This window comes from Prunus persica, chromosome G2, assembly GCF_000346465.2.
Source record: "Prunus persica cultivar Lovell chromosome G2, Prunus_persica_NCBIv2, whole genome shotgun sequence".
NCBI classification, from domain to species: domain Eukaryota; kingdom Viridiplantae; phylum Streptophyta; class Magnoliopsida; order Rosales; family Rosaceae; genus Prunus; species Prunus persica.
Window position 1 is genome coordinate 12,031,828 of NC_034010.1, and position 23,634 is coordinate 12,055,461.

General features: G+C 43.6%; 3 protein-coding genes and 1 pseudogene across 5 annotated transcripts; 2 read left to right on the forward strand and 2 right to left on the reverse strand.

Moving 5' to 3' along the window:
- LOC109947323 lies at nucleotides 461–3,083 on the forward strand. Its single transcript, XM_020557264.1, has 4 exons — nucleotides 461–468; nucleotides 1,726–1,866; nucleotides 1,949–2,418; nucleotides 2,498–3,083. Coding segments are annotated over exons 2-4 (912 nt in total). The 5' UTR covers nucleotides 461–468; nucleotides 1,726–1,865; the 3' UTR covers nucleotides 2,939–3,083.
- LOC109947324 lies at nucleotides 3,266–9,129 on the reverse strand. The gene is given in 3 exon segments (XM_020557265.1): nucleotides 3,266–3,744; nucleotides 3,862–5,943; nucleotides 5,946–9,129. Coding segments are annotated over 3 exon segments (5,745 nt in total).
- LOC18780270 (receptor-like protein 12) lies at nucleotides 9,944–13,792 on the forward strand. 3 transcript variants are annotated; one of them, XM_020556390.1, is made up of 3 exons: nucleotides 9,944–10,357; nucleotides 12,191–13,379; nucleotides 13,486–13,792. In XM_020556390.1, the coding sequence occupies exons 1-2, from the start codon at nucleotides 9,997–9,999 to the stop codon at nucleotides 13,360–13,362; spliced, it is 1,533 nt and encodes a 510-aa protein (XP_020411979.1). In that variant the 5' UTR covers nucleotides 9,944–9,996; the 3' UTR covers nucleotides 13,363–13,379; nucleotides 13,486–13,792. The 3 variants fall into 3 exon arrangements, with proteins under 3 accessions (XP_020411979.1, XP_007214288.1, XP_020411978.1); XM_007214226.2 differs by having other exon boundaries at nucleotides 9,944–13,379; XM_020556389.1 differs by having other exon boundaries at nucleotides 9,944–13,379; nucleotides 13,492–13,792.
- LOC18780289 lies at nucleotides 14,001–18,610 on the reverse strand (annotated as a pseudogene).

Below are 23,634 nucleotides of genomic sequence, written 5' to 3' on the forward strand. Positions count from 1 at the left end.
TCGGGCCTTGCCGTTCGGCAAGCCCATTTATATTATGTGGTGGAATTGGCTTGGGTGTCTTGATCAAATTTGGGCCTAGCCTTGTAGTAGGTTTGGGCTTATGGAGTAGGCTAGCAAACTTGAAATTTGGGACTCCATTTTGTTTTTGCACGGGCCTTGCCGTTCGGCAAGGCCCCTATTTCCCTCAAAATTTTTGTGTTGGTTATTGTGTAGTTTGAAAATTGAATTCAAATGTACCTTTAGGAGGGAATATGAAAGGGTACTAGGGTTTGCTCGTGAAATTGAGGCGTGGTACCCTTAGTTGGCTATAAAAAGGAACTTGGGTGGTGAAGGCATCACACTTGGCTTGAGTTGAGAAAAATTGTGAGAATTTTGAGGAGGAGGAGAAGAGATTTCCGGCGAAGGTTTTGTGGTGGTGCTTGTGGCTGAGGTGATTTCCGGGGACTTGTACGTGGTGGTACGAACAAGGTTAGACCTTATTTCGCTTGAACTTTTGAATTGAAATGTCTTGTTTTGCATGAACATGTTGAAGGTTAGGAAGAACACATTGAACATGAGCATGAACATGATGAACATGTTGAACATATGTATGAACATGTAGAATTCTTGCCTGGCATGAAGATTTGGCAAATTGTTGTTGTTGTGGTTCGATCCTCTCTGCATGTGCATTTAGTTCCTTCTCTTGTTTTTCCATACTTGTAGATGTCTGAAAGTTCTGATAGGGAAAGTCTTGACCCCCCTGCCTTCGGCGGGGATGATACTGAGAGTCAAGAGCCGAGTCAATATATATGTTCTGAAGAGGAAAGTTCAGAGACAGAGGGTATGGTGGAAGGAACCATAGAAAGTAGGATGATAGGGCCTGGGGGTGAGAGGGCTGAGCCATCGGGAGACTCTGGGTCGGCTGCATATAGGGAGATGCAGAGAAATTATATAGAGTTAGAGGCTATAGCAAATCGGGTTCTAGCCTTGCCTCAGACGCAAGAAGTGGGTTCGAGCAACCAGGCATCACCATCAGGGTCTGTGGGTATAGCCGTGGCTTCGGTGTCAGAGGGATTAGACATCCGGGTTGGTGTCCCGTTGCCGAGGCGGAATACACTTACAGAAGCGAAATTGGCCCAGCTACGAACAGATTTTTGTGTGCCAGCCTATGTGGGCTTGAGGTTACCCACGGAGGTTGATGTAGTCAGATATCCTTCGGATGGCTCCGTGATGATTTTTACAGATATGTATCGGCATGGCTTCAGACTACCGTTTCATCCGTGGGTTCAGATGATGTTGGCCAAGTTGGGGTATGCACCGGGGCAGTATAATCCCAACTTTTGGATTCTTCTTCATGGGGTGTATATCGCCTGGTGGTTGGCTGGGTTAGGGGAGCCAACGTTTGAGCAGTTCATGTACCTGTACTCCATTTCGAAGCAACAGGGGAATTTTGGCTGGGTACAGGCCAATTGCCGAAAGGCGAAGGAGAGGGGCTATTTTATTGGACACAAGCCCACAACGCAAAAGTCCTGGAGGAACAGGTGGTGCTTGGCCTATGGGGACTGGGAATGTCCTCCAGGGAAGAGCGTTGTCCAGCACATTCCTACCCACTTCCAGTCTATAGGTCCTTGCCCCATCCCTTAAGATTGTCAAATGCCTGATTGTGTTGTTTTGGCTCCTATTTTTGGTTCTGTACTTCCTTTGTGCCAGTGTAAATGGCTAAGTAGTTTCTAACTCTTGATGCAGGTTCAGTGAAGTGGGGCCCTATCTCCAAGGAGCAAGAAGACGAAGTTGAGTGGGTGAGGGCGCAGCTATCAGAGACTGAGCGTGAGTGCGGGAACCTAGTCACGCAGAAGAATTTGTTTGAGTCCGGACTGCTGCAAGGAAGTAAGTACCTGGGTTATCTTTTTGTTGTGTGCTAAGCCTGTTGTAAGTTTGAGTAATAGAGTTGCTTTGTTTGTTTTGACAGTGGCTGGCATCATAAGGGGGAGCACGAAGGTGGCCGTAGACATTGATGAGGCCGAGATGCAGAAGCGGCTGAGGGAGTCTCGGGCCAAGAAAGCTGAGAAAATTGCTGGGAAACGACCCAGGGATGATGATGAGGGTCGGGTCGCGGACGTGCTGGGGAAGAGGAAGGCTTTGGAGGAGGCTCATCAGCATGTGATGGGGTCAGGGCCGAGGCTTCCGCCCTTTGATCTGCAGGCACCGCCGAAGCTACCCTTCGGCATGGAGGATGTGTTCGCTGAAGGGGTAGAGAAGGTAGACTTCGGCAGGCTACGCCAGCAGAAGAAGGAGGTCAACCTGGCTATGCACCGGCAGGAGGTGCCCTTAGTGAAAGTCTTCCTGGAAGGCGTGAAGAGCGACCCTGAGGCTCTGGCGAGGACTCCAGCTGCTTCCTTCATTGACCGGGCCCAAAAGACGATCCTCACCTCTGCCTATGTAAGTGTTTAGGCCATTTTTGAATGTATTTGTGTTGGATTATTTGTGTGGATTGACTAACATGGTTTTGGTTTTGCAGGCCTTTGGCGAGATGTACGTCAGCATGGCCAAGGCTGACAAGGAGATCCAGAGGCTGAAGAGGCGGGATGAGCTAGCCAAGAGCAAAATGGCAGAGGCGCAGGAGGCCATCCGAGAGAAGAACACCTTGCTGGTTCAGAAGGCGGCCCTGGCCAAGGAGGTGGAGGAGCTGAAGAGATCTAGGGCCGAGGAGGTGGCTGCTGCCCGAGCCGAGGCGATTGAGTCCTTCCGATCCTCAGAGGAGCTGAAGAGCTATATCATGGACCGACTGGTTGATGAGCAGCTTCGCTGGGAAGATAGGTTGGTTAGGTTCAACCCCTCACTGGAGATTAACTTTGACACCAGTGGCGAGCCTCCTGCACAGACCCCTCCTGCTGATGCTAGCGCCCCGACACGAGAGGCTGAGCCAGCCACTGAGGATGCTCCTTCGACCGAGTCCTGAAGGCGTTGCCTTCGTGATGTGTTATAGCTATTTTGTACTCTAGTGATTGTGTTTGAACACTTGTTTGTTTTGTTTACTTTGGTTATGTATGAACATTTGTCCTTGCCTGGAGCAAGGCTGTTTTTATTTATGATATGAACTTAGCTTGATATCAATTGTGTTAACAATGATAACAATGTGAGTTCATGAGAATGAGCCTGAGTCAGGCATTTTATTGAAATAGATGCCGAAAGGCAGAAGGTACAAGTGGTCTAGGGTCTAGATACCTTACGTCTAACTTACAGTAAATAATCAAGACCAAAGTATTATCCTAGGGTCTAGATATGTTTACTTGTAATAGTACTTGAGGTGGTCAGCATTCCACGGGTGAGGCAGCGTCTTGCCTGAGGAATCACGAAGCTGATAAGTGCCGGGGCAGCAGATTTTGATAATCTCATAAGGACCTTCCCATGTAGGGCCGAGGGTACCCTCGTTGGGATTTTTGGTAGCCAAGGAAACCTTGCGCATGACCCAGTCCCCCATTTTGAAAGCACGGGGCTTGACTCGGGAGTCATAGTATTTGGCGATGCGTTGCTTGTACGCGGCATTGCGCATGCTTGATTGGTCCCGGAGTTCGTCAATGAAGTCGAGGTTGAGGGCCAACTGCTCGTCATTGGCCGTGGCATCGTAAGTGGAGGTTCGGTATGTGGGCTGGCCAATCTCTACCGGAGCCACGGCCTCGGTTCCAAATGATAGGGAGAACGGCGTTTCACCCGTGGATGTGCGGAAGGTGTTGCGGTAGGACCAGAGTACTTCTGGGAGTAGTTCTGGCCAGCAGCCCTTGGCTTTGTCAAGTTTTGTCTTGAGGGTCTTCTTGATAATTTTGTTCACGGTTTCGACCTGGCCATTGGACTGAGGATGGGCTGGGGAGGCGAAACACAGACGAATCTTGAGGTTCGAACAAAATTGTTTGAATTTGGCGTTGTCAAATTGCCGGCCATTGTCGGTGATGATGGAGTTGGGGATGCCGAAGCGACATACAATGTTTTGCCACACAAAGGATTCGATGCGAGCCGCAGTGATGGTGGCCAAGGCCTCGGCCTCAGCCCACTTGGTGAAGTAGTCTACGGCCACAACAGCATACTTGACTTGGCCCTTGCCCTCTGGCATCGGTCCGATGAGATCCAGTCCCCATTGGGCAAATGGCCAAGGACTGACCATGGCCGTCAGTGGTTCTGCCGGGAGTTGTGGAATGTTGGCGAATCTCTGACATTTGTCGCATTTTTGGGTGAAGGCCTGGGCGTCAGTGTGGAGTGAAGGCCAGAAATATCCTTGGCGGATTGCCTTATGAGCTAACGAGCGTGCGCCCGAGTGGTTGCCGCAGATGCCTTCATGGATTTCTCGGAGGACATAGTGACCCTCCTCTGGAGTCAGGCATCGGAGGTAAGGAAGGCTGAAACCCCGCTTGTATAAGGAGCCATTAATGATCAGGTAACGGGCAGAGCGATGGCGAACGCGTCGTGCTTCTGCCGGATTAGCCGGTAGTGTTTGGTTTTGTAAGAATTGGAGGATGGGGTCCATCCATGTAGGGCTGTGATCAATAGTGCAGATGAGTGGGGCTTGTGTGCTGGGCTGGGCCAAAAACTCGATGTGGATGTGGCGACCCAGTCCTTGCTCCAAGGCTGATGCCAACCTGGCTAGTGCATCGGCATGGCTATTCTCGGAGCGCGGCACCTGCCTGATAGAGTGGGCTTGGAAGTTTGCCAGCAAGTGCCGAGCTTGCTGGAGGTAGGCCGTCATAGAGGCATCCTTAGCCGTGAAGTCCTGGTTGACCTGGTGGACCACAAGTTGTGAATCGCTGAATATCTGAATTTGCCTGGCGTCCATCTCTTTGGCTAATCGAAGACCAGCTAAGAGTGCTTCATATTCGGCCTCATTGTTGGAGGCTTGGAATTTGAAGCGAAGGGCGTACTCGAGGGCAACCTTGTCTGGGGAGATGAGAACGAGGCCGGCCCCACAGCCCTGGGCATTAGAAGAGCCGTCTACGAATAAGGTCCACAGGGGCTGGGTTAGGTCGAGATTGCCTTCGGTGGGGGTTTGGTCCTGGCTGGGAGGGGGGTTGGGTTCGATTATGAGCTGGGTAGCTGCGGAAGCTTGGGGATCCGTGAATTCGGATAGGAAGTCAGCAATGGCCTGGCCCCTCATAGCCGGGCGGGGTTTGTAGTGAATATCAAACTCGCCCAGTTCAATGGCCCATTTGACCAGCCTCCCAGAGGTTTCTGGGTTCTGCAACACCTGTCGGAGCGGGTGGTTGGTTAAGACATGGATGGTGTGAGCTTGGAAATATGGTCGGAGGCGTCTTGCCGAGACGACCAGGGCGAATGCCAATTTTTCGATGTCCGGGTAACGAACTTCGGCATCTTGCAATGCTTTACTAACATAATGCACTGGGTGCTCCGCGTGATCTTTTGATCGGATAAGCACAGAGCTAACAGCCGAAGCTGAGATGGAGAGATAAATCACGAGGATGTCTCCGTGCTCAGGGGTTGACAATAAAGGGGCCCGACCCATATACTCCTTCAGCTCGCTGAAAGCCGTGTCACATTCAGCAGTCCAGGTCATGTTTCTTTTGGTGCCTTTAAGGGCCTTGAAGAATGGGGCGCAACGGTCAGTGGCTTTGGAGATAAATCTGGTCAGGGCTGCGACACGCCCTGTAAGGCTTTGGATATCCTTGGCCGTCTTAGGTATTGTCATATCTAAGATGGCCTGGATCTTTTCTGGATTGGCCTCAATGCCCCTCTGGCTGATCATGAAGCCAAGGAATTTTCCGGAAGCCACCCCGAATGCACATTTGGTGGGGTTAAGCCTCATTTTGTATTGCTTCAGAATGGTGAACATGGCAGAGAGGTTGGGGATGTGCTGGTCAGCCGTGCGACTCTTGACTAGCATGTCATCGACATAGACCTCCATGGTATTGCCAATCAGGGGGGCAAAGAGCTGATTCACCAGACGCTGATAAGTGGCCCGGCGTTTTTGAGGCCGAAGGGCATCACCTTATAGCAGTAGAGGCCGCGGTCCGTAATGAAAGAGGTGTGTGCCTGATCTTCGGGGTGCATGAAGATCTGGTTGTAACCTGAATAAGCATCCATGAAGCTAAGGAGGGCGTGGCCGGCTGTGGCGTCGACTAGCTGGTCAATGCGGGGTAGCGGGAAGCTGTCCTTTGGGCATGCCCGATTAAGGTTGGTGTAGTCGACACACATGCGCCAGCCCTTTCTTGGCTTGCGGACCATCACGACATTGGCCAGCCATGTGGGATAGTCAACCTCCCTGATGAATCGGATACTACTCAATCGATCCACCTCCGCCTTCATGGCCTCATAGCGCTCGGGATCATAGGCTCGACGCTTCTGTCGGACTGGTCGGACGGCAGGATTGACGCTAAGCCTATGAGATATGATGTCTGGTGATATGCCAGGCATGTCATTGTAGGACCAAGCGAAGACTTCGGAGTTGAGGCGGAGGAAGGCGACCAGGTCAGAGCGAAGCTCTGGTGAGATGGAGGTGCCGATCCGGACTTGTCGATCCGGGATATCGTCATGGAGGGTAACCAGCTCCAGGTCCTCCATAGGTTCGGCCTGTGGTGCGATGGACTCCTCCCTGGGGTCTTCAGGTGGGTCTGTGCCAGCTTGAGGAGGGGCGGGAGCCTGGGTTACTGCTAGGGCTTCACTCCTATGTTGGCGATTGGTGGATTTGATGGCTGAAGCATAGCAGCTTCGGGCTCCGAGTTGGTCGCCGCGCACCGTGCCTGGGCCATTAGGAGTGGGGAACTTCAACAGCAGTATATGCGTGAAAATAAAAGCCTTCATTTGGGCCAAGGCTGGGCGGCCGAGGATGACGTTGTAGGCTGTGGGGCAATCGACGATAAGGAAGGGGGTAGTGATCGTCGTCCGCTGGGGTGCGGCCCCAATTGAGATGGGGAGATGAATGCTGCCAATGGGCTGGACCACATCACCCGAGAAGCTCACAAGGGGTGTGATGCTTCGGTCGAGTAGGTGAGGCGGGACCTGGAGTTCATTGAAGCACTCGGCGAACATCACACTGACCGAGCTGCCAGTGTCCACCAGGATACGCCCAACGTCGAAGTTAGAAATGTCAGCCCGGATAATAAGTGGATCGTCATGGGGGAGGATAACACCACGCTCCTCCTCCTCGCAGAAGGTAATGGGGGCCCAGCCAGTCCTGTGGGTCTTTGGCAATCGTCCCTGCTCGGTGCTGAAGACCTGGTGCGCATAGGTGGAGCGGACATAATGTTTGATGGAGTTGTTGGAGGTGCCAGCCAGGGTAGGACCTCCGCTGATGGTGGAGATCATGTTGATTTGTCGTTGGTGAGGGTTAGGCGGGGCTGGTATGTTGCGCACATAGTTGTCCAGCTTACCTTCCCGGATGAGCCCTTCAATTATGTTGCGCAAGGCAACACAAGATTCGGTGTCATGGCCGCTGAATTGATGAAAGCGGCAGAAGACCCCCGTGTTTGGCATAGGCTTGTTGGATGGTCTCCGGGGGGGTGGCTTGGGGATGATGGGGGCTTCACGTGCCAGGACGTTCTCATAGGTGGTGTTGAGGGTCGTAAAAACCTCAAACCTGGGCCTGGGTGCGAATGGAAGTGGGGCCCGATCACCAGGCCTGGGAGGGTTGCTTCCACTAGATTGATGGGGGTTGCCATGTCTGCCACGTTTGTGATTGCCGAAGGGATGCTGGTAGCTATCCTTCCGCTTATGTGGTTGGTTGTCCTGGGCAATCGGGGCAGGGGTAGAATGCTGAGGTGGGGCTGGGGCGGGTGCTGAAGCCGGTGGAGGGTCGGCGAAAGTGTTGCGCGCCAAGTTGGCTGGGCCACGCTTGGAATTGAAGTATTCAGCCTTAGCGTGGATCGCCGCCTGCTTCATCAGCTCTGCATATGTGTTCCAACTGTTGCTATGAACCAGGTAGCGGAAGTTGGACTCGCGGAGGCCGCTCTTAAAAGCGCCGAAGGCAGCGCGATCGTCAGTGTCTGGGCAGCGAGAGTATTCATGACTGAACCGAGCTGCATATTCCCGAAGGGGTTCGTCCTCAGCCTGCCTAAGCATATACAAGTCGTCGGCAGAGTATAGGCGATCAGTCTGGATCATAAAATGGTCCAGGAACGTCTGCTTGAGACTATCGAAGGAGTTGATGGTGCAGGGGTGGAGCCTGTAGAACCAATTCAGGGCCGCGCCGCTGAGGGTGGAAGGGAAAAGGAGGCACATGCCTTCATCAGTGAGGCCTTTGCACCCAAGGGCAGACTGGAAGGAGTGGATGTGGGTGAGAGGGTCCTCCGTGCCAGTGTAGAAAGCGATGCGGAGGGGCTGGATATCTTTCTCCTGGTGGTAGTGGAGGATGCGTTCAGTAAAGGGCCCTGGTCGTGGTTTTGCCCAGAGGGGTTGATGGCTGCGTTGTTGTTCGCTTTCCAAGCGCCGGACCTTTTCGAAGAGAAGCCTCATGGCCGGGTCGGCATGAGGAAGAGTTTCAGGCGCCAAAGGCCTGGGGGCGGGGCAGACAGGGACTGGGGATTGTTCCCAATTTTCCAGCGCCCCGGTGTGGTAATTTGGCCAGGTCTCCGAATTATAAAAGTCCCAAGTATCCGAGTCCCCGACACCTTCCTCGTCGGGTATGCGGACGGGGGCTGGCGAAGGGCCCGGGTGTGTCACCCGTGGGTCTTCGAGGTTGACAGGGATAGGGATCGGCCTTGGCTGGCGGTCCGAGAGGCGATCCCTGCAATCTTGGTAGATCCTGACTGGTTCATGGGGCCGGTCCCTCGGTGGGGGAACGCAAAGGGGTCGTGACTGGGCTATCTCCGGATGAAGGTGGTCCTTACCCTTGCGGAGCCTAGCCTGGGCCGAGGCACTGTGGCTGGAATGTACCGGCTGGTTCGGCTGAGTAGGCCCAACGTTCTGGGTGAGGTCTTGCGGGGCATCCTGGGTGTGAGTCCTTTCCCAGTTCCGCTTTAAAACACGGTAGTCATGTTCTAGCTCAATGTTCCTGCAATGAAGGTGGTCGTATTTTTCCGACATTTTAGTGACACTGTCGCGGAGACGCTCCACTTCTGCCTGGAGAGTGGCATCTTCCGAAGATCTCCTTCTAGAAGTACCATCGCGGGGGGTATGATGCTGGGTATCGCGGCTATCCTCGGTCGGCATAGCAGAATGTGGGGTGAAGAAGAGGCGACGGGGCCTGAGGGGTGAAGGAGCCAGCTGGGCTGATAGAGAAAGAGGGGATTCAAGTGTCGATTTCCCACAGACGGCGCCAAACTGTTGATGCTCAAAATGGCCCGGCCAATATTGAGTCCAACTTAGTGATTAGATGTGCTGAGTCTTCAGCAGAGAAGAGGGCTGAGGCCCTTGGTGAAATGGGTTGGTGAGAGACCTGTAGAAGGTAAAAAGAGGAGAAGCAATCGTCAAGCTTCGGACACCGGTGTGGTGCCGGCCGAAGGCTCTCCGATGCCTAAGTCAATTACAAGTAGTAATTCTGGCAGAGTAACAGTAAAAGTGGGAGAGTAGTTCTCTGTTTTACCTGGGTACTGTTCCCTATTTATAGGGAAGTGAAAGTGGGAGCTTTGCACAAAGTTCCAATGTGGGACTTTGTGCAAGCCATTGTGGTGACGACACGTGTCCTGGAGATTAGGTTTGGCAGCTGAGAGCTTCGGCAGGTGTCTGGCACCTCGGAAGTGTGTCTTCCTTCGGCATGGGAGAAGGCGTGGCTGCCTTGGTGCTAGTCGCTTTGATGCTGGGTCTGCTCGGTTCATTATGGTGTAAACATAAAGTATTAGGAATTTTCTTTAGCACCTTGACATTCAATTTTCTCTAGTCTCATTATGATTGACGTGTGATTTCCATAACATTAATTATGCATTGTATATAGCAGATAATTTACTCCTTTATATGGTTTTGTCTTGTATGATTGTGTGGCTTTCTTCCTTTTTTCCTATATATATCTGATGCAAGCTAGCATATATCAATATACACTTGCAGTGTTTTTGCATGTGCATGTGCTTTTGATCAATTAACATGAAGGGCGACGGAAGGTGCTTGAAACTCTTTCTTGCATTATCGATCCTTTTCCTACAAAACGTAAAAGGAGGAGAAGTTGGCCACAGCCACAACCACAGCCACAGTCACAGCCTCAGAGATGCTAAAGTGACAGTGAGGTGCATAGAGAGGGAAAGGCAAGCACTACTTGCATTCAAACGTGGCCTGGTGGATGAGTTCAATCTACTCTCAACTTGGGGTTCAGAAGCCGAAAAACAAGATTGTTGCAGATGGGAAGGAGTCTATTGTAGCAACCAAACTGGCCATGTGATTCAACTTCATCTTGGATATTCTTTCCTTGATGAGATGTTTCAACCTGCTTTTGAATATTCTTTCCAAGGTAAGATGATTAGTCCTAAACTGATTGAGTTGCAGCATTTACAATATTTGCACCTTGCATCCATTGATTTCAATGAGAGCCAAATTCCTGATTTCATTGGTTCTCTAACCAATCTAAGATACCTCAGTTTCCATTCCTGTCATTTGGTTGGTCAAATTCCAAGTTCGTTTGGAAACCTCACGCAATTGCAATATCTCGACCTCAGCTATAATTATCAGCTTCAACCAGAAAATCTCAATTGGCTCGTTGCTCTTTCTTCTTTAACGGATTTGGGCCTTGCATCCTTTGATTTCAATTGGAGCCAAATTCCAGATTTCATTGGTTCTCTAACCAATCTAAGAAACCTCAAACTCTCTTCCTGTAATTTGGTTGGTCCAATTCCAAGTTCGTTTGGAAACCTCACACAATTGCAACATCTCGACCTCGCCAATAATCAGCTTCAACCAGAAAATCTCAATTGGCCCCCCGCTCTTTCTTCTTTAACAGATTTGGACCTAAGCGGAAACAATCAAAATACTGTTTTGGACCTTGCATCGATTGATTTCAATGGGAGTCAAATTCCAGATTTCATTGGTTCTCTAGCTAATCTAAGGTACCTCAGTCTCAGTTCCTGTAATTTGGTTGGTCAAATTCCCAGTTTGTTTGGAAACCTCACGCAATTGCAACATCTCGACCTTAGCGGTAATCATCTTCAAGCAGAAAATCTCAATTGGCTCCCTGCTCTTTCTTCTTTAACGTATTTGGACCTAAGCGGAGCCAATCTCAGTACTGTTTTCGATTGGCCAGAAGCAGTACTTAATAAGCTCCCTAAACTAGAAGAGTTGACCTTGGTGAACTGTAGTCTTCCTCCTCCTCCTCCTCCTCCTCCTACTCTTTACAAAACAAATTCTTCTACATCTCTTGCGTATGTTGATCTCTCTGACAACCATCTCACTTCTTCAATATTTCTTTGGTTGTCCAACTACAGTACAAGCCTTGTTGCTCTTGGCCTCTCCAACAATCATCTATCTGGTTTCATTCCCAATTTCATTGGAAACATGAGCTCTCTTGTGGATCTGGATCTCTCTGATAACCAGATTAAAGGAGCGAATCCAAATTCGTTTGCAAGGCTGTGTAATTTGCAAACATTGCAGCTTCAAAGAAATCATCTGAGTGGACAATTATCTCAACTATTGCCTAGATGTGCTCAAAACTCATTAGAGGAATTGTACCTCTCTAATAATGTTCTTGCGGGGTCATTAAACAATCTTACAAGCTTCTCATCTTTGGAAGTCTTGCATCTTAGCGCCAATCAATTAAGCGGAAAAATACCTGAAAGTGTTGGGCAAATGTCCCAACTGTATGACATTGATTTCAGCATGAACTCTTTGGAAGGGGTGGTTTCAGAAACTCATTTCTCAAAACTCTCCAAATTAGAATATTTGGATTTATCCTCTAACTCACTAGTTTTAAACTTTAGTTCTAATTGGGTTCCTCCCTTCCAGTTGAGATACATAAATTTGACGTCCTGCAAGGTCGGTCCCCTTTTCCCAAAATGGCTTCAAACTCAAAAACATTTTTCCCTGCTTGATATTTCTAATGCTGGAATATCTGATAGCCTTCCAAGTTGGTTTTGGAGTAATTTTCGTAGCGCAGACATTATTAATCTCTCACAGAATCTAATCAGAGGAATACTTACAAATTTGACAGCAGAATTTCCATTTTACGCAGAACTACATTTAAGTTCGAACCAAATAGAAGGTCCAATTCCCTCAATTCTATCACAAGCCTCATATCTGGATCTCTCTAATAATAACATTTCAGGGTCGCTTTCTTTCCTATGTGCAAGTGCAGATATGAGTTATCTTAATCTTTCAAGCAACAGTTTTTCTGGAGAACTTCCGGATTGCTGGAGCCATTTGGAGAATAATCTAGTCATGCTTGATTTGAGTAACAACGCTTTTTCCGGAAAAATTCCCATGACAATAGGCTCTTTATTTCAAATGCAAACTTTGAAATTAAGAAGCAACCGATTTGTTGGAGAATTGCCTTCATCGTTGAAGAACTGCACAAGTTTAGAGGTTATTGATCTGGGAGATAATAAATTATCAGGACCAATACCTACATGGTTAGGTGTGAGCTTCAATAATTTGGTTATCCTGATGCTTTCCTCTAATCACTTCAATGGAAGCATGCCCTCGCAATTATGTCATCTAACACGAATTCAAATTATGGATTTTTCTGTGAACAACATCTCTGGAAGCATACCCAAATGCCTCAACAATTTGACTACTCTGGCTCAAAAAGGAAATCCAAGTCTATCCAGTAGACATTCTTATACGAGACTTATGGGTAATAACACAGCTGCTAGTGCTAATTATGAGGATGATGCAAGCTTCATATGGAAAGGAAGAATGCAGACATACAAAAGCACTTTGGGACTTGTGAAAAGAATTGATCTCTCAAGCAATAGATTAACAGGGGAGATTCCAAGTGAAATCACTCATCTTGTTGAGTTGGTTTCTTTAAACCTTTCAAGAAACCGGTTAACAGGTCAAATAACTCCAGAGATTGGAAATTTGCAGTCATTGGATTCTCTTGATTTGTCAAGAAACCAGATAGATGGAAGAATTCCGACAAGCCTTGCTCGGATAGATCGTCTTAGTTTCTTGGACCTGTCATATAACAACTTGTCTGGCAAAATACCAACAGGCACTCAGCTCCAAAGCTTTGATCCCCTTGATTATGCTGAAAATCCTCAACTATGTGGACCTCCACTTAAAAAGATGTGTGCTGATCAAAATGAGCCATTGAGCAATGAAGAGGATAAGGATGAGTTTATAACACTGGGATTTTACATCAGTATGGGGATTGGATTTGCTGCTGGATTTTGGGGAGTTTGCGGCACTTTGATATTCAATAGGTCATGGAGATATGCATACTTGAAGTTCTTGAATGGTTTAAATGATTGGCTCTATGTGAAGATAGCTTTGAGCAAGCGGCAACTAAAGCTAGCATATGCTTAGTAGATAAGCTCGCAACGGTACTCTCTCATTCATCATTAATTTTGTTTTATAATTATTTTTCTTATTGCATTTTTTCCTTTTCTCCATACTGACGGGTATTAGTTTGTTTACTTTGATATTTAGCTGCAGCATCTAAATTAGGAGAAAAGTAGTTGTAGCTGAATGCCTTCTTTCAGTTCAAGTGTGGAAGATTGCCAGTAGCCGCACGCACAAGTATCTGGAGAAGAGTTTACGAGTTAATTTGGAGTGCTTAGTAGGAATAAATATTATTCATATTAGTGTTAATTACTTGTCAGAATAATTAATTCGGAATTCTCCAATTAATGTTTTTTAATATATTTGTTATAGAGAAATAAACAGATCCATTTTAATCCAAGCTCACTCCGATTAATGTATTAATTCCAGCTATAATGTTATTTTAATGAACTAAGCCAAAGCCAAAGCGGACTTGATTTCAAATTACAATGTGTGGCTCTGTTTTGGTCATCTATTTGCAACGTACAGCTTCTCCTTGTAAATGCGTGGCTTTGTTTTGGTCATTCTTTCCTTTCATAATTCAACATCTTGTTCTGGATTCCTTTTTGTAAACAGACTTTTTGTATTTGGTCTATTTTGTGGATTTTAAGATTGTGTTAGGCTTACTTGTTAGCTGCAAAATGCCTTGTACCAAAACTAAATGGTTTATCCATACTCTTCTTGGCTTCAAGCTGATATCTCCTAAAGTAGAAATGAAGAAATAAAATAGCTTCTAAATTACACGAGATTCTACCCCCAGCTTGCTTGCAGTATATGATACACATATCTAGCACGTTGAATCCATACAGAAAAACCAAAAGCAGCATATGATACACATATCTTGCACGTCTCTTGCTAAGACGCCAAGAGTTAGGTTCACGGTATCTATCATATAGCGGTTCAATACGTTCTTGACGCTTGCGCTTGCTCATCTTGGTGGGATCTGCCACTTTGAAGAACCTGGGTGCCAGTTCCGCGAGCCATCTGGGGTCAACGACTGTCACCTCGCGCATGTACTCCTTTGTGGTCATAACCAGCTCCTGGTAGATCACCCAATCTGGTTGTCTCTGGAAGAGGGCGCTGCTTGGGTGTATATAAACTGGTTGGTTCTCCACTAGGGTTCTATAACCCTCCTGCGGGTCCTTTCTAGCACCGTGGAAGAAAAACCCTGCTGTAATTGCCTTCCTGATCTTTGTAAAATTCTTTCCAGCACTGACAACATCTAGTTTATACCTGAAATTCACAATCTATAGTCAGAATGCAATTTCATCTTCAAATCAGAAAACTTAGAAATCTTTGATCACTGTTATAAACTAAAGCAACCGGTGCTAGTAGAGACATTGGCATGACAAACTTATGCTAAGTTTTTATACACAATCTTTATAATAATCTATCCTAGAACTTACATGACAATGCTATGTCAATCAAAGAAATCTGTTAATGGCGATGGTAGGATGTGTAATATGCCATCTGAATTTCCATATCAACTTATAAAACAGTTTTGCAATATTTTGTACAAACAACACTTTACCAAGAAAAACAATTCCAGTATCAAAATGACTAACATGTCAGCACAAGAGAGCACATTTGAAGAGCATATACTGGCAATTTAGCTATACACAAGAGTAGTTATAATTTATAAAGATACTATACTTAACCATTGAAAAAATGGGAAAAAAGCACTTCTGCTAATAATGCTCGGAAAACAGTGTATGTAACATCAACATGAGTCATGACAACTCGTAATGACCTATTCAATGCTCAGGTATCATATATCAAGATTTTAAAACACAAACTAGGCCTGAACAACATTTCAGCATTTCCATCAAGTACAGACAGCAAAAGGCGTGCCTAATTCACGACTACTGCAAAAATACAATGTACCAAACATAAGAAAACCTAGAACATTAATCTACATCTTTTAAAACCATTCATGCACATGTGAAACCAGAAAAAAAATCCATGCAGCCACGAATACACATCAAGATAAATTAGAAGAACATACTTGTCCATGATGCTGAGAAGCTGTTTTCTGACATCCTGTGCCCTCCTCAAGGATCGAGACTGAACAAAGTTCTCAAAACACCATGGCCCTGAAAAATTCTTAGCTTTCCATGCCTCATAGACTGCAAGTAAAGTCAGATGATCTCCTTCTGGCTGGAAAAACTTGGCTCTCTTCTGATCTGCCTGGGCTTGTTTTTCCCTAGGCCTGTAAAAAATATTACCAGTCTGAATCATTGCAATGATGGTCAAGATCTCATCACTGCATCCAAGGTCGACACTGCCCAGTAGCATCTTAGACAAGGTGGATCCAGAGGAAACTCAGCCATTTTCCTACCCAATTTGGTGAGCAGCCCCTCCTCATCCAGTGCTCCTAAACTGTACAATTGTTCCATGGCAGAAATGAGTGCTTGGGGTGAAGGAGGATCCATAAAATCAAAAGACAAGAGATCATTTATCCCCATAGCTTTCATCGTAAGTGAAGTTGTCCCAAGATTTATCCTCTGGATTTCTGGAATTGAAGTAGGGGACATCTCATTGCGGTATGCACTCTCAGTGTAGAGGCGGTAACATTTCCCAGGGCCTGTACGCCCAGCGAACCCAGCTCGTTGCTTGGCTGATGCTTGGGAAATTGGAGTTATGACAAGTGAATCTAGGCCCTGCTTTGGGTTATAAACATTTTGCTTTGCAAAACCAGGATCAATGACATAAAATATCCCATCAATGGTCAGTGATGCCTCAGCAATATTAGTAGCCACAACTACTTTCCTCTAACCTGGTGGGGCAGGATCAAATATCCTTGACTGCATTTCACTAGGAAGGGCACTATACACTGGTAGGATAATCAACTCAGGGACATTTTTACCAAGACCTTTCATCCTCTCATAAAGAGACTAGCATGCAAAATCGATCTCTTCTTGTCCAGTCAAGAAAAGAAGGATGTCACCTTCAGGTTCTGTCAAGTGTATTTGTAGAACAGTTATTAGAGATGCATCAAGGTAGTCACTTTCCGTCTGTTTAGTGTAAAGTATCTCTACAGGAAAGTTCTCCCAGGGATAGTGAAGATGTTACAGTTGAAGAAATAACCAGAAAACTTCTCCGCATCCAAAGTAGCAGATGTGACAATCAAACGAAGGTCTGGTCTCCGCTTCACAAGCTTCTTCAGTAGTCCAAAAAGAACATCTGTGTGGATTGTCCTCTCATGAGCTTCATCAAGCATGACCACAGAATACTGAGAAAGGTTCTCGTCAATCAAAATCTCCCGAAGAAGCATACCATCAGTCATGTACTTGATGACAGTATTGGGACCAGTGCAATCCTCAAAACGAATTGCATAGCCGACTTCCTCTCCTAAACGACAACCAAACTCTTCAGCAACCCTCTTGGCCACAGACATGGCAGCCACCCTATGTGGCTGTGTACAATCAATCTTACCCATTGTCGAGCTCATTCTCTCCAATGGCCGGCGTGACGGGCCAACATCATCCTCTTCCACAATCCTAATCCCAGAAAGACCAGTCCTAGTCACAGGTCCATCCTTTGAAAAAGATGGGTTCGTCCTAAGAGCATCATCCTCTGAGCTCTAATTCAAGGGGAGCAAATCCTTCCCTGTATGTTGATCAACATCCCTCATCGAAAGGCTCAACTTCTGACCTGAAATTGAAATCACCTTCACATAAACTTCCTGATCCCTCTTCACCACATCCTTAGCATTGCTAATTCGCCTAGTTGCCATCTGTGAAACGTGAACCAGACCCTCCTTCCCTCTTAAATCATTCAACTGAACAAAACAACCGGTGTCCATCACTCTCGAAACCCTGCCCTTATAAACCTGATACAATTCGGGCTCATCCGAATGGTTCTGGCCATTCTGCCGATCCCTATTACCTCTCCTATCATCACCATCTTCCTTAACATCTCCATCGTCTTCATACCTATCTCTCTTATGCTTATTGTATCGATCTGTATGCCTTCCCCTGTCATCATCATCATCATTATAATGTGTATCTCTGCGCCTCTCATCTCTATCATACCTTTCCCTTCGCCTCTCCCTCCCATCTCTATCTCTACCTCCTCTGTGTCTATCTCGATCTCTATCCCTTTCCCTATATCTCTATCTCTATCTCCTTCCCTATATTTATCACTACCTCTACGCCTATCTCCTTCTTGCTCTTCGTCTTGTTCTTCTCTTCTGTTTCGCTTTTCCTTGGTCTCCATCTCAATTTCCTTCTCGATGTCCTTGACTCTATCTTTATTATCGGCAACTGCCAAAGCCTTAAACTTGGTCTTCCTACCATCAGAAGCGCTCTCTTTCTTCGAGTCCTTCTCCGGCTTTGGCTTCGGAGGAAGAATAGCGTGAATGATAGTGAGGAGTGTACGGACAAAGTAATCGGGCATCTCGGCACTGTTTTCTTTAATTTGGTGTCGAACTCGTCCACCACTTTCGTCCAAACTCAGTGATGAACTCCGCCAGAACTTTGTCCCCAACCCCTATATGGGTTTCGAGCTCTAAACAGACCTTGGAAACCAAGGAAAGGTACTCGAGCTTCTTCAAACCATCGTCAGTGGCAGCCATTATGAACTTGCAGAGGTCCTATTCATATTCAACACAAAAAATTCATATCAACGGAAATTTCAAAATTTATGAGAAGATCATTGCTACATACTGAATAATAAATTTATCACAATAAAGAAACAATTTCTACAACTTCAAACTCACCCACCAAAAAATGAAATTTAAATCTAAAATTGCATACCAGGAGGATCTGGAGAGTTAATTCAACTAATAATAAAGTAAACTTGGAATGCCAAAAAAAATTCAACTAAAACCCTAAAACCCAGGAAATAAGAAACGGAAGAGAATAAAAAAGAAATATGAAACAAAATCAAGGAAACTGATCGTTGCTAGAGGGTGGGGGTTCAGTGGATCTTAAATCTGTGATGAGATGGGGTCGAAGATTAGAATATATTGCAGTAAGACATCATACTTGGGATGAGATGAGATCGAGGATGGTTGCGCGTCAACCGTTGTCACTGTCGAGAGAGAGAGGAGAGCTGAGCAATATGTATATGGAAGGAAGACGGGGTCGAACAATGGAGTAGTTGACGGTTGAGATGGGCGGATTGTTCGTGGCTGACGGCTGGAGCGTTTTCTGTTTCAGAAATAATCTCAACTTGAGAACTTGAGATGCAGTGCGCCTGGTGCATCGATACGCCTAAATTTGGGACCTGTGAACAGAAGAATATTAGGTAAGAAATAAAAAGATGACGAAAATTTTAGAAAATATAGTTAGTGGAGATATTTTTATTTATACAAACAATAATCTAGTTTTTTTTTTTTTAAATTTATATAATCATTCTAGGCCTACTTTGATTTTTATTTTTTAACAACAACTAGGATATTGGCACCTGAGTTGATCTATAGTATTTTTTATACAAATTTAGTTATATACCCAATCTTAGACATAGTCTTATAAAGAAACCTTATATCATTTTAAAATTAAAAACACACCAAAAAAAAACTCAAAAATCGACAGCTGTCAATTTTATAATTTAATAGTTATTTTTTAGTTTATTTGTGTGTGTAAAATACTTATATTGCCCTTGTACTATGGATTTAAGAGAGAAAAATCAAATCTGCCAAAAAATCAAATTTGATTTATTTTCTCCTTTCTCGCTGGTGTTTTCTCGATGTTGGAGCTTCCATTGAAGCTCAATCTCAGGTTCAACTATATTATTCATCCTCATCTTCGAGCTCTACTCCTCTTTCACCACGCTGTTGTCGTCATCATCGTCCTCTTTATTGTCGTCGTCGTTGTTTGGTTTGGACTTGAGATTTGTTATCTTTTGCTTCAATTATGTGTTTCTCTTCAGATTTTAGTTTATTTTCGAAATGTATTTTAAGCTTTGATAATTGATTTATCCTCTGTTACTATTTCAGTTATGGATCTCATTTTTGTTTAACTATGTACTTCTATGACAGAGTATTAACAATGTACTTTTATGACATGATAGTATTAACAATCTGCGCTTTGCTTGTTTTGAGTTGGTCTGGTTTGTTCTTTCGTCTTTTCTTTGGTGGACATGTATTAGAAATAGCAACAAGACAAGCATTAATTAACATCGTAAACTAGCAGTGTTATTATTTTAGACTGGAACGTTACAAGGGTAGATATGCATTAGAAATAGGATGTCACTAGACTGGAACATTACACAGGGTAGACATGAATTAGAAATAAGATGTCATATTAAACTAGCAATGTTATTACCCTAGACTGGAACATTACCACCATTAATCAACATGACAGTAAACTAGCAATGTTATTACCCTAGACTGAAACATTATAGCCATTAGTTAACATGACAATAAACTAGCAGTGTTATTACCCTAGACTGGAACATTATAGCCATTAATCAACATGACAGTAAATTAGCAATGTTATTACCCCAGACTGGAACATTACAAAATAGCAGTGTTATTACCCTATACTGGAACATTACATGGGTAGACATGCATTAGAAATAGGATATCATAGGAAACTAGCAGTGTTATTACCTTAAACTGGAACATTAAAGGGGTAAACATGAACTAGAAATAGGATATCATAGGAAACTAGTAGTGTTATGACATTAGAATGGAAGTGTTATTACCCTAGACTGGAATATTACGTGGGTAGACATGCATGAGAAATAAGATGTCATAGGAAACTAGCAGTGTTATTACCCTAGACTGCAACATTACAGCTATTAATTAACATGACAGTAAACTACAGTGTTATTACTCTAGACTGGAACATTACAGCCATTAATCAATTTGACAATAAAGGTATGGAACATTACAGTCATTAATCAACATGACACGTTAATGAAGCTATGATTTTCAAGACATTTTGTTTCTAATGAATTGTTTGGGCTTTTTTTTATAAAATTGGGTTGGGCTTGTTTTGGGTGCTATTTAAGTTTTTTGTGTTGGGCTTCTTTTAAGTTGATCAATGACAATCACGTAATTTATAGGAACTTCAGCACCAATTTCTTATATAATAAATGAGTTTTGGGTGTGTTTCTAAAATACATTCCATGTGGGGTTTTTTTTATAATTTCAGCCCATATTTTGGGTATATTAGTGAAGCTCCCTATTTTTTACTCCTTTACGTTAGGTTATTTTTAAAAAAAAATTATTTTATTTTAGAATTAGAAAAGATAATGGATAGGTGTGTTTCATAAAAATAGAATTCATTATCTAATTTTTCTTTTAATTTTGATTTTTTTAATATGAAAAAGTGTGAATTTATCATATTATCCTCATTTAATTAATAATTTCAATTCTTAATGTTTGCATTAACCAAGGACATTTTCTGGTATTTTGAATATTTTACCACTCTCTGCCTTTTACTTTATACAGTCCTGATCTCTTGAACTACAGAGGTCCAAAAGATTTGTGGTCACTCACCATTATATATAAATTCAACGGTTCCCTCACTCTTGTACGCCTTTTAAGAAACTTTTTTGAACCATAGATAATAATAAAAATACTCTATTTCATTGAGGAATTGTTATGCATAATAAAATCGTATACACATCACATTGTATTGAAATGTTGTATGGCTAAAAAAAATAAAAATGTTATGTTTCAAGAATGATAAATAAATATCATGCATAAAAATGGTGTGTATGGAAGAATCCCATTGTGGAGGCGCATGACCAACTATCATTTGTATGAAATTACTATTTCGATTAGGATAATTGATGATCATCGATATCAATCATAATATTAAATTTTTTTTTTCTTTTGGATAATATTATGTTTCTAAAGCATCAACACTGTCATCAAACAATATTAACCATTCCAGCATATATTAGTGACTAAACTCTTCTAAGTATGTTGCAATTATCAGATAAGGAGTTAGTAATCATAGAGGAAAATATGCAATTTATATCTTCTGGCTTGACAATTGCATTTTACATACGTTGTTTTTCCTGTGATTACTACTTATGTCCTTCGATTGTGTATATATTGTTTGCATGGTAAGTGGAAACCTTTAGAAGATAAGCTCTCTGTTTGAAATCACATCTGTATTCTTTTAAGGTTTATGTGAAAGATAAATCATGAAGTAGTCTACTAATGTGATAATGGCTCATATTTTCACATTTTCCTGTCTTCGAAAATTAGTTGCCTCTATTCTTGAAAACGAATGAAGTGATGGAGAGGTCTTATTATTTTTGGAAAATTTTACAATGTTCCCACATCCCTGTATTTGACATTGTACGTAGATAATAACATGAGTGACTCCAATACTTCATGTGACAATGAGGTATGAACTTCATCACATTTTGTCTCTTTCTGGTTATAATAGTCACGATGCATTTCACACATTTGCTGGTTTAGTCAATGATGTTATACTTCAGAATTCAGATAGATTAGAATCAGATGTTTGCTTTCTCTTTGCTTGTTACCAAATACTTTGTGTGTTTAATATCTTTGTGTGTCTAGTTATCGTGGTTCAATGAAAAAACAAAATAAGAAAAACGAATCTTTTCACTTGTGCTGTTTTTGCTCTCTTTGATATTTACTTTCTCAATGATTTTTTTCAAGAATATCGCTTACCATGAAACGCACTAAACAAAACTCTAAAATACAACTATTCATATATTGCTCGAACTCAAATCGTTTTTTCCTCCAACCATACAGACTCAAAAGCAACTTTATTAAATTGTTTAGGAATGGTTCATTCCTAAGTGCCCGTTTGACATTGCTTATTTGGGGTGATAAGTGATTTTTTCAAAATTTTGGGAAGCCCCAGCCCGTTTGGTAAACTATGAGATAATCACTTATTGTTAAAAATTACTAAGAGAGAAAGCTATAAGGGAAATCAGCTAATAAGGTGCTTTTATTTTGTCACATCCTCGGGATCGGCACCGATGTAGCCCGATATTGTCTGCTTTGGGCCCCCCATCTTTGCCCTCATAGTTTTGTTTTTGGAAACTCACGAGCAACTTCCCAGTGGATCACCCATTCTGGGATTGGTCTACCTCCAACTCGCTTAACTTCGGAGTTCTCATGACTCCGAAGCCAGTGAGCTCCCAAAAGGCCTCGTATTAGATGGAGGCAGGAATGTACATAAAAGGCGCATCACTCCCTCTCCGTTGATCAATGTAGGATGTTACACATTTTTTGATTATGCGAGAATCAGTTTCGAAGAGGCTAGTTTTAATGATTATGCGGGAATCATTTTTCGATTATGCGGGAATTAGTACCAACAACACTTATAACAAAAAATTTACCAAATGTCAAACTACTTTCTCTCACAGTTGATTTCTTTTACAGCAAATCTGATAGAGATTATTTTCACAGCACAGCAATGCCAAACTGGTTTGTTTTGCCATTAAGTTTACTTGACAATTTTTTTGTTAGTAAATTTAGGTTTTGCTCATAAAAAAACTTTCACTTTTGGAAAAAGCCAAAGCTTTTTCAAAAAAGACAGAAAAATCTCTCAACTTTCAAACCAAAGACATGCAAATGTAAAGGATTCTTTTGGAAATCAAAAAATAAATAAGGGCAATTTTGTCCATTTTGGTTTCTTTTAAAAATTTTCTCTCTCCTTTGGTTTTTTCCAAAGTCTCCCTTTGTTGTTTCATGATTTAATTTTCTAATTATTTTAACTTTAAAAATTTTAAATTCCAAAATTAACAAGAATGAAAGGAGAATTACCAAAATTAACAAAGTGAGAATGAACAAAAAATGATTTTGGTGGATTATTATAGCGTTTGGAGTGAGTTTTGGTGTTTGATCTGATTTTGATTATTTAATAATACTATTTTGGCCACTGGATTTGATTTTGAGCCATTGGATTTTTTTTTGTATAGTTGAATTTGCTCAAATTAAATCTTAGCCGTTAGGTATTATATAACGATAGAAATTAAAGAAAATGAAACAGTAGTTTGAAGGAAGCCGTTGGATTCCTACGATCCTTTCATCCCAGCTCATTATGTGTCCTGACGACATGGGCCCCACGTCTTCTCATCCATTAATCCCAACTCAATGAACTTCATTTTCAAACCCAACAAAAATAAATAAATAAATAGCCGATCTGATTTGAATGCTCCTCTTTATCATGCATTTTGTTCAGGATAGCGGACTGATTGTCTAGGCCAAGTGGGCACAATAGTAGAGATTTTAAAATCAACTTTCTGAACGTAAAATTAAAGTGGCGCGTTTATGAAAAAGTTTCCCTCCTCCTTTTTCCCCCTCACTCCCCT

What these genes read in the sequence shown, in the direction of transcription:
- LOC109947323 (XM_020557264.1), top strand. An exon ending in CGATCCTCACCTCTGCCTAT is followed by an intron (nt 2,419 to 2,497) that starts GTAAGTGTTTAG and finishes TTGGTTTTGCAG; the next exon opens with GCCTTTGGCGAGATGTACGT.
- LOC18780270 (XM_007214226.2), top strand. Translation starts at nt 9,997, where the DNA reads ATGAAGGGCGACGGAAGGTGCTTGAAACTCTTTCTTGCATTATCGATC.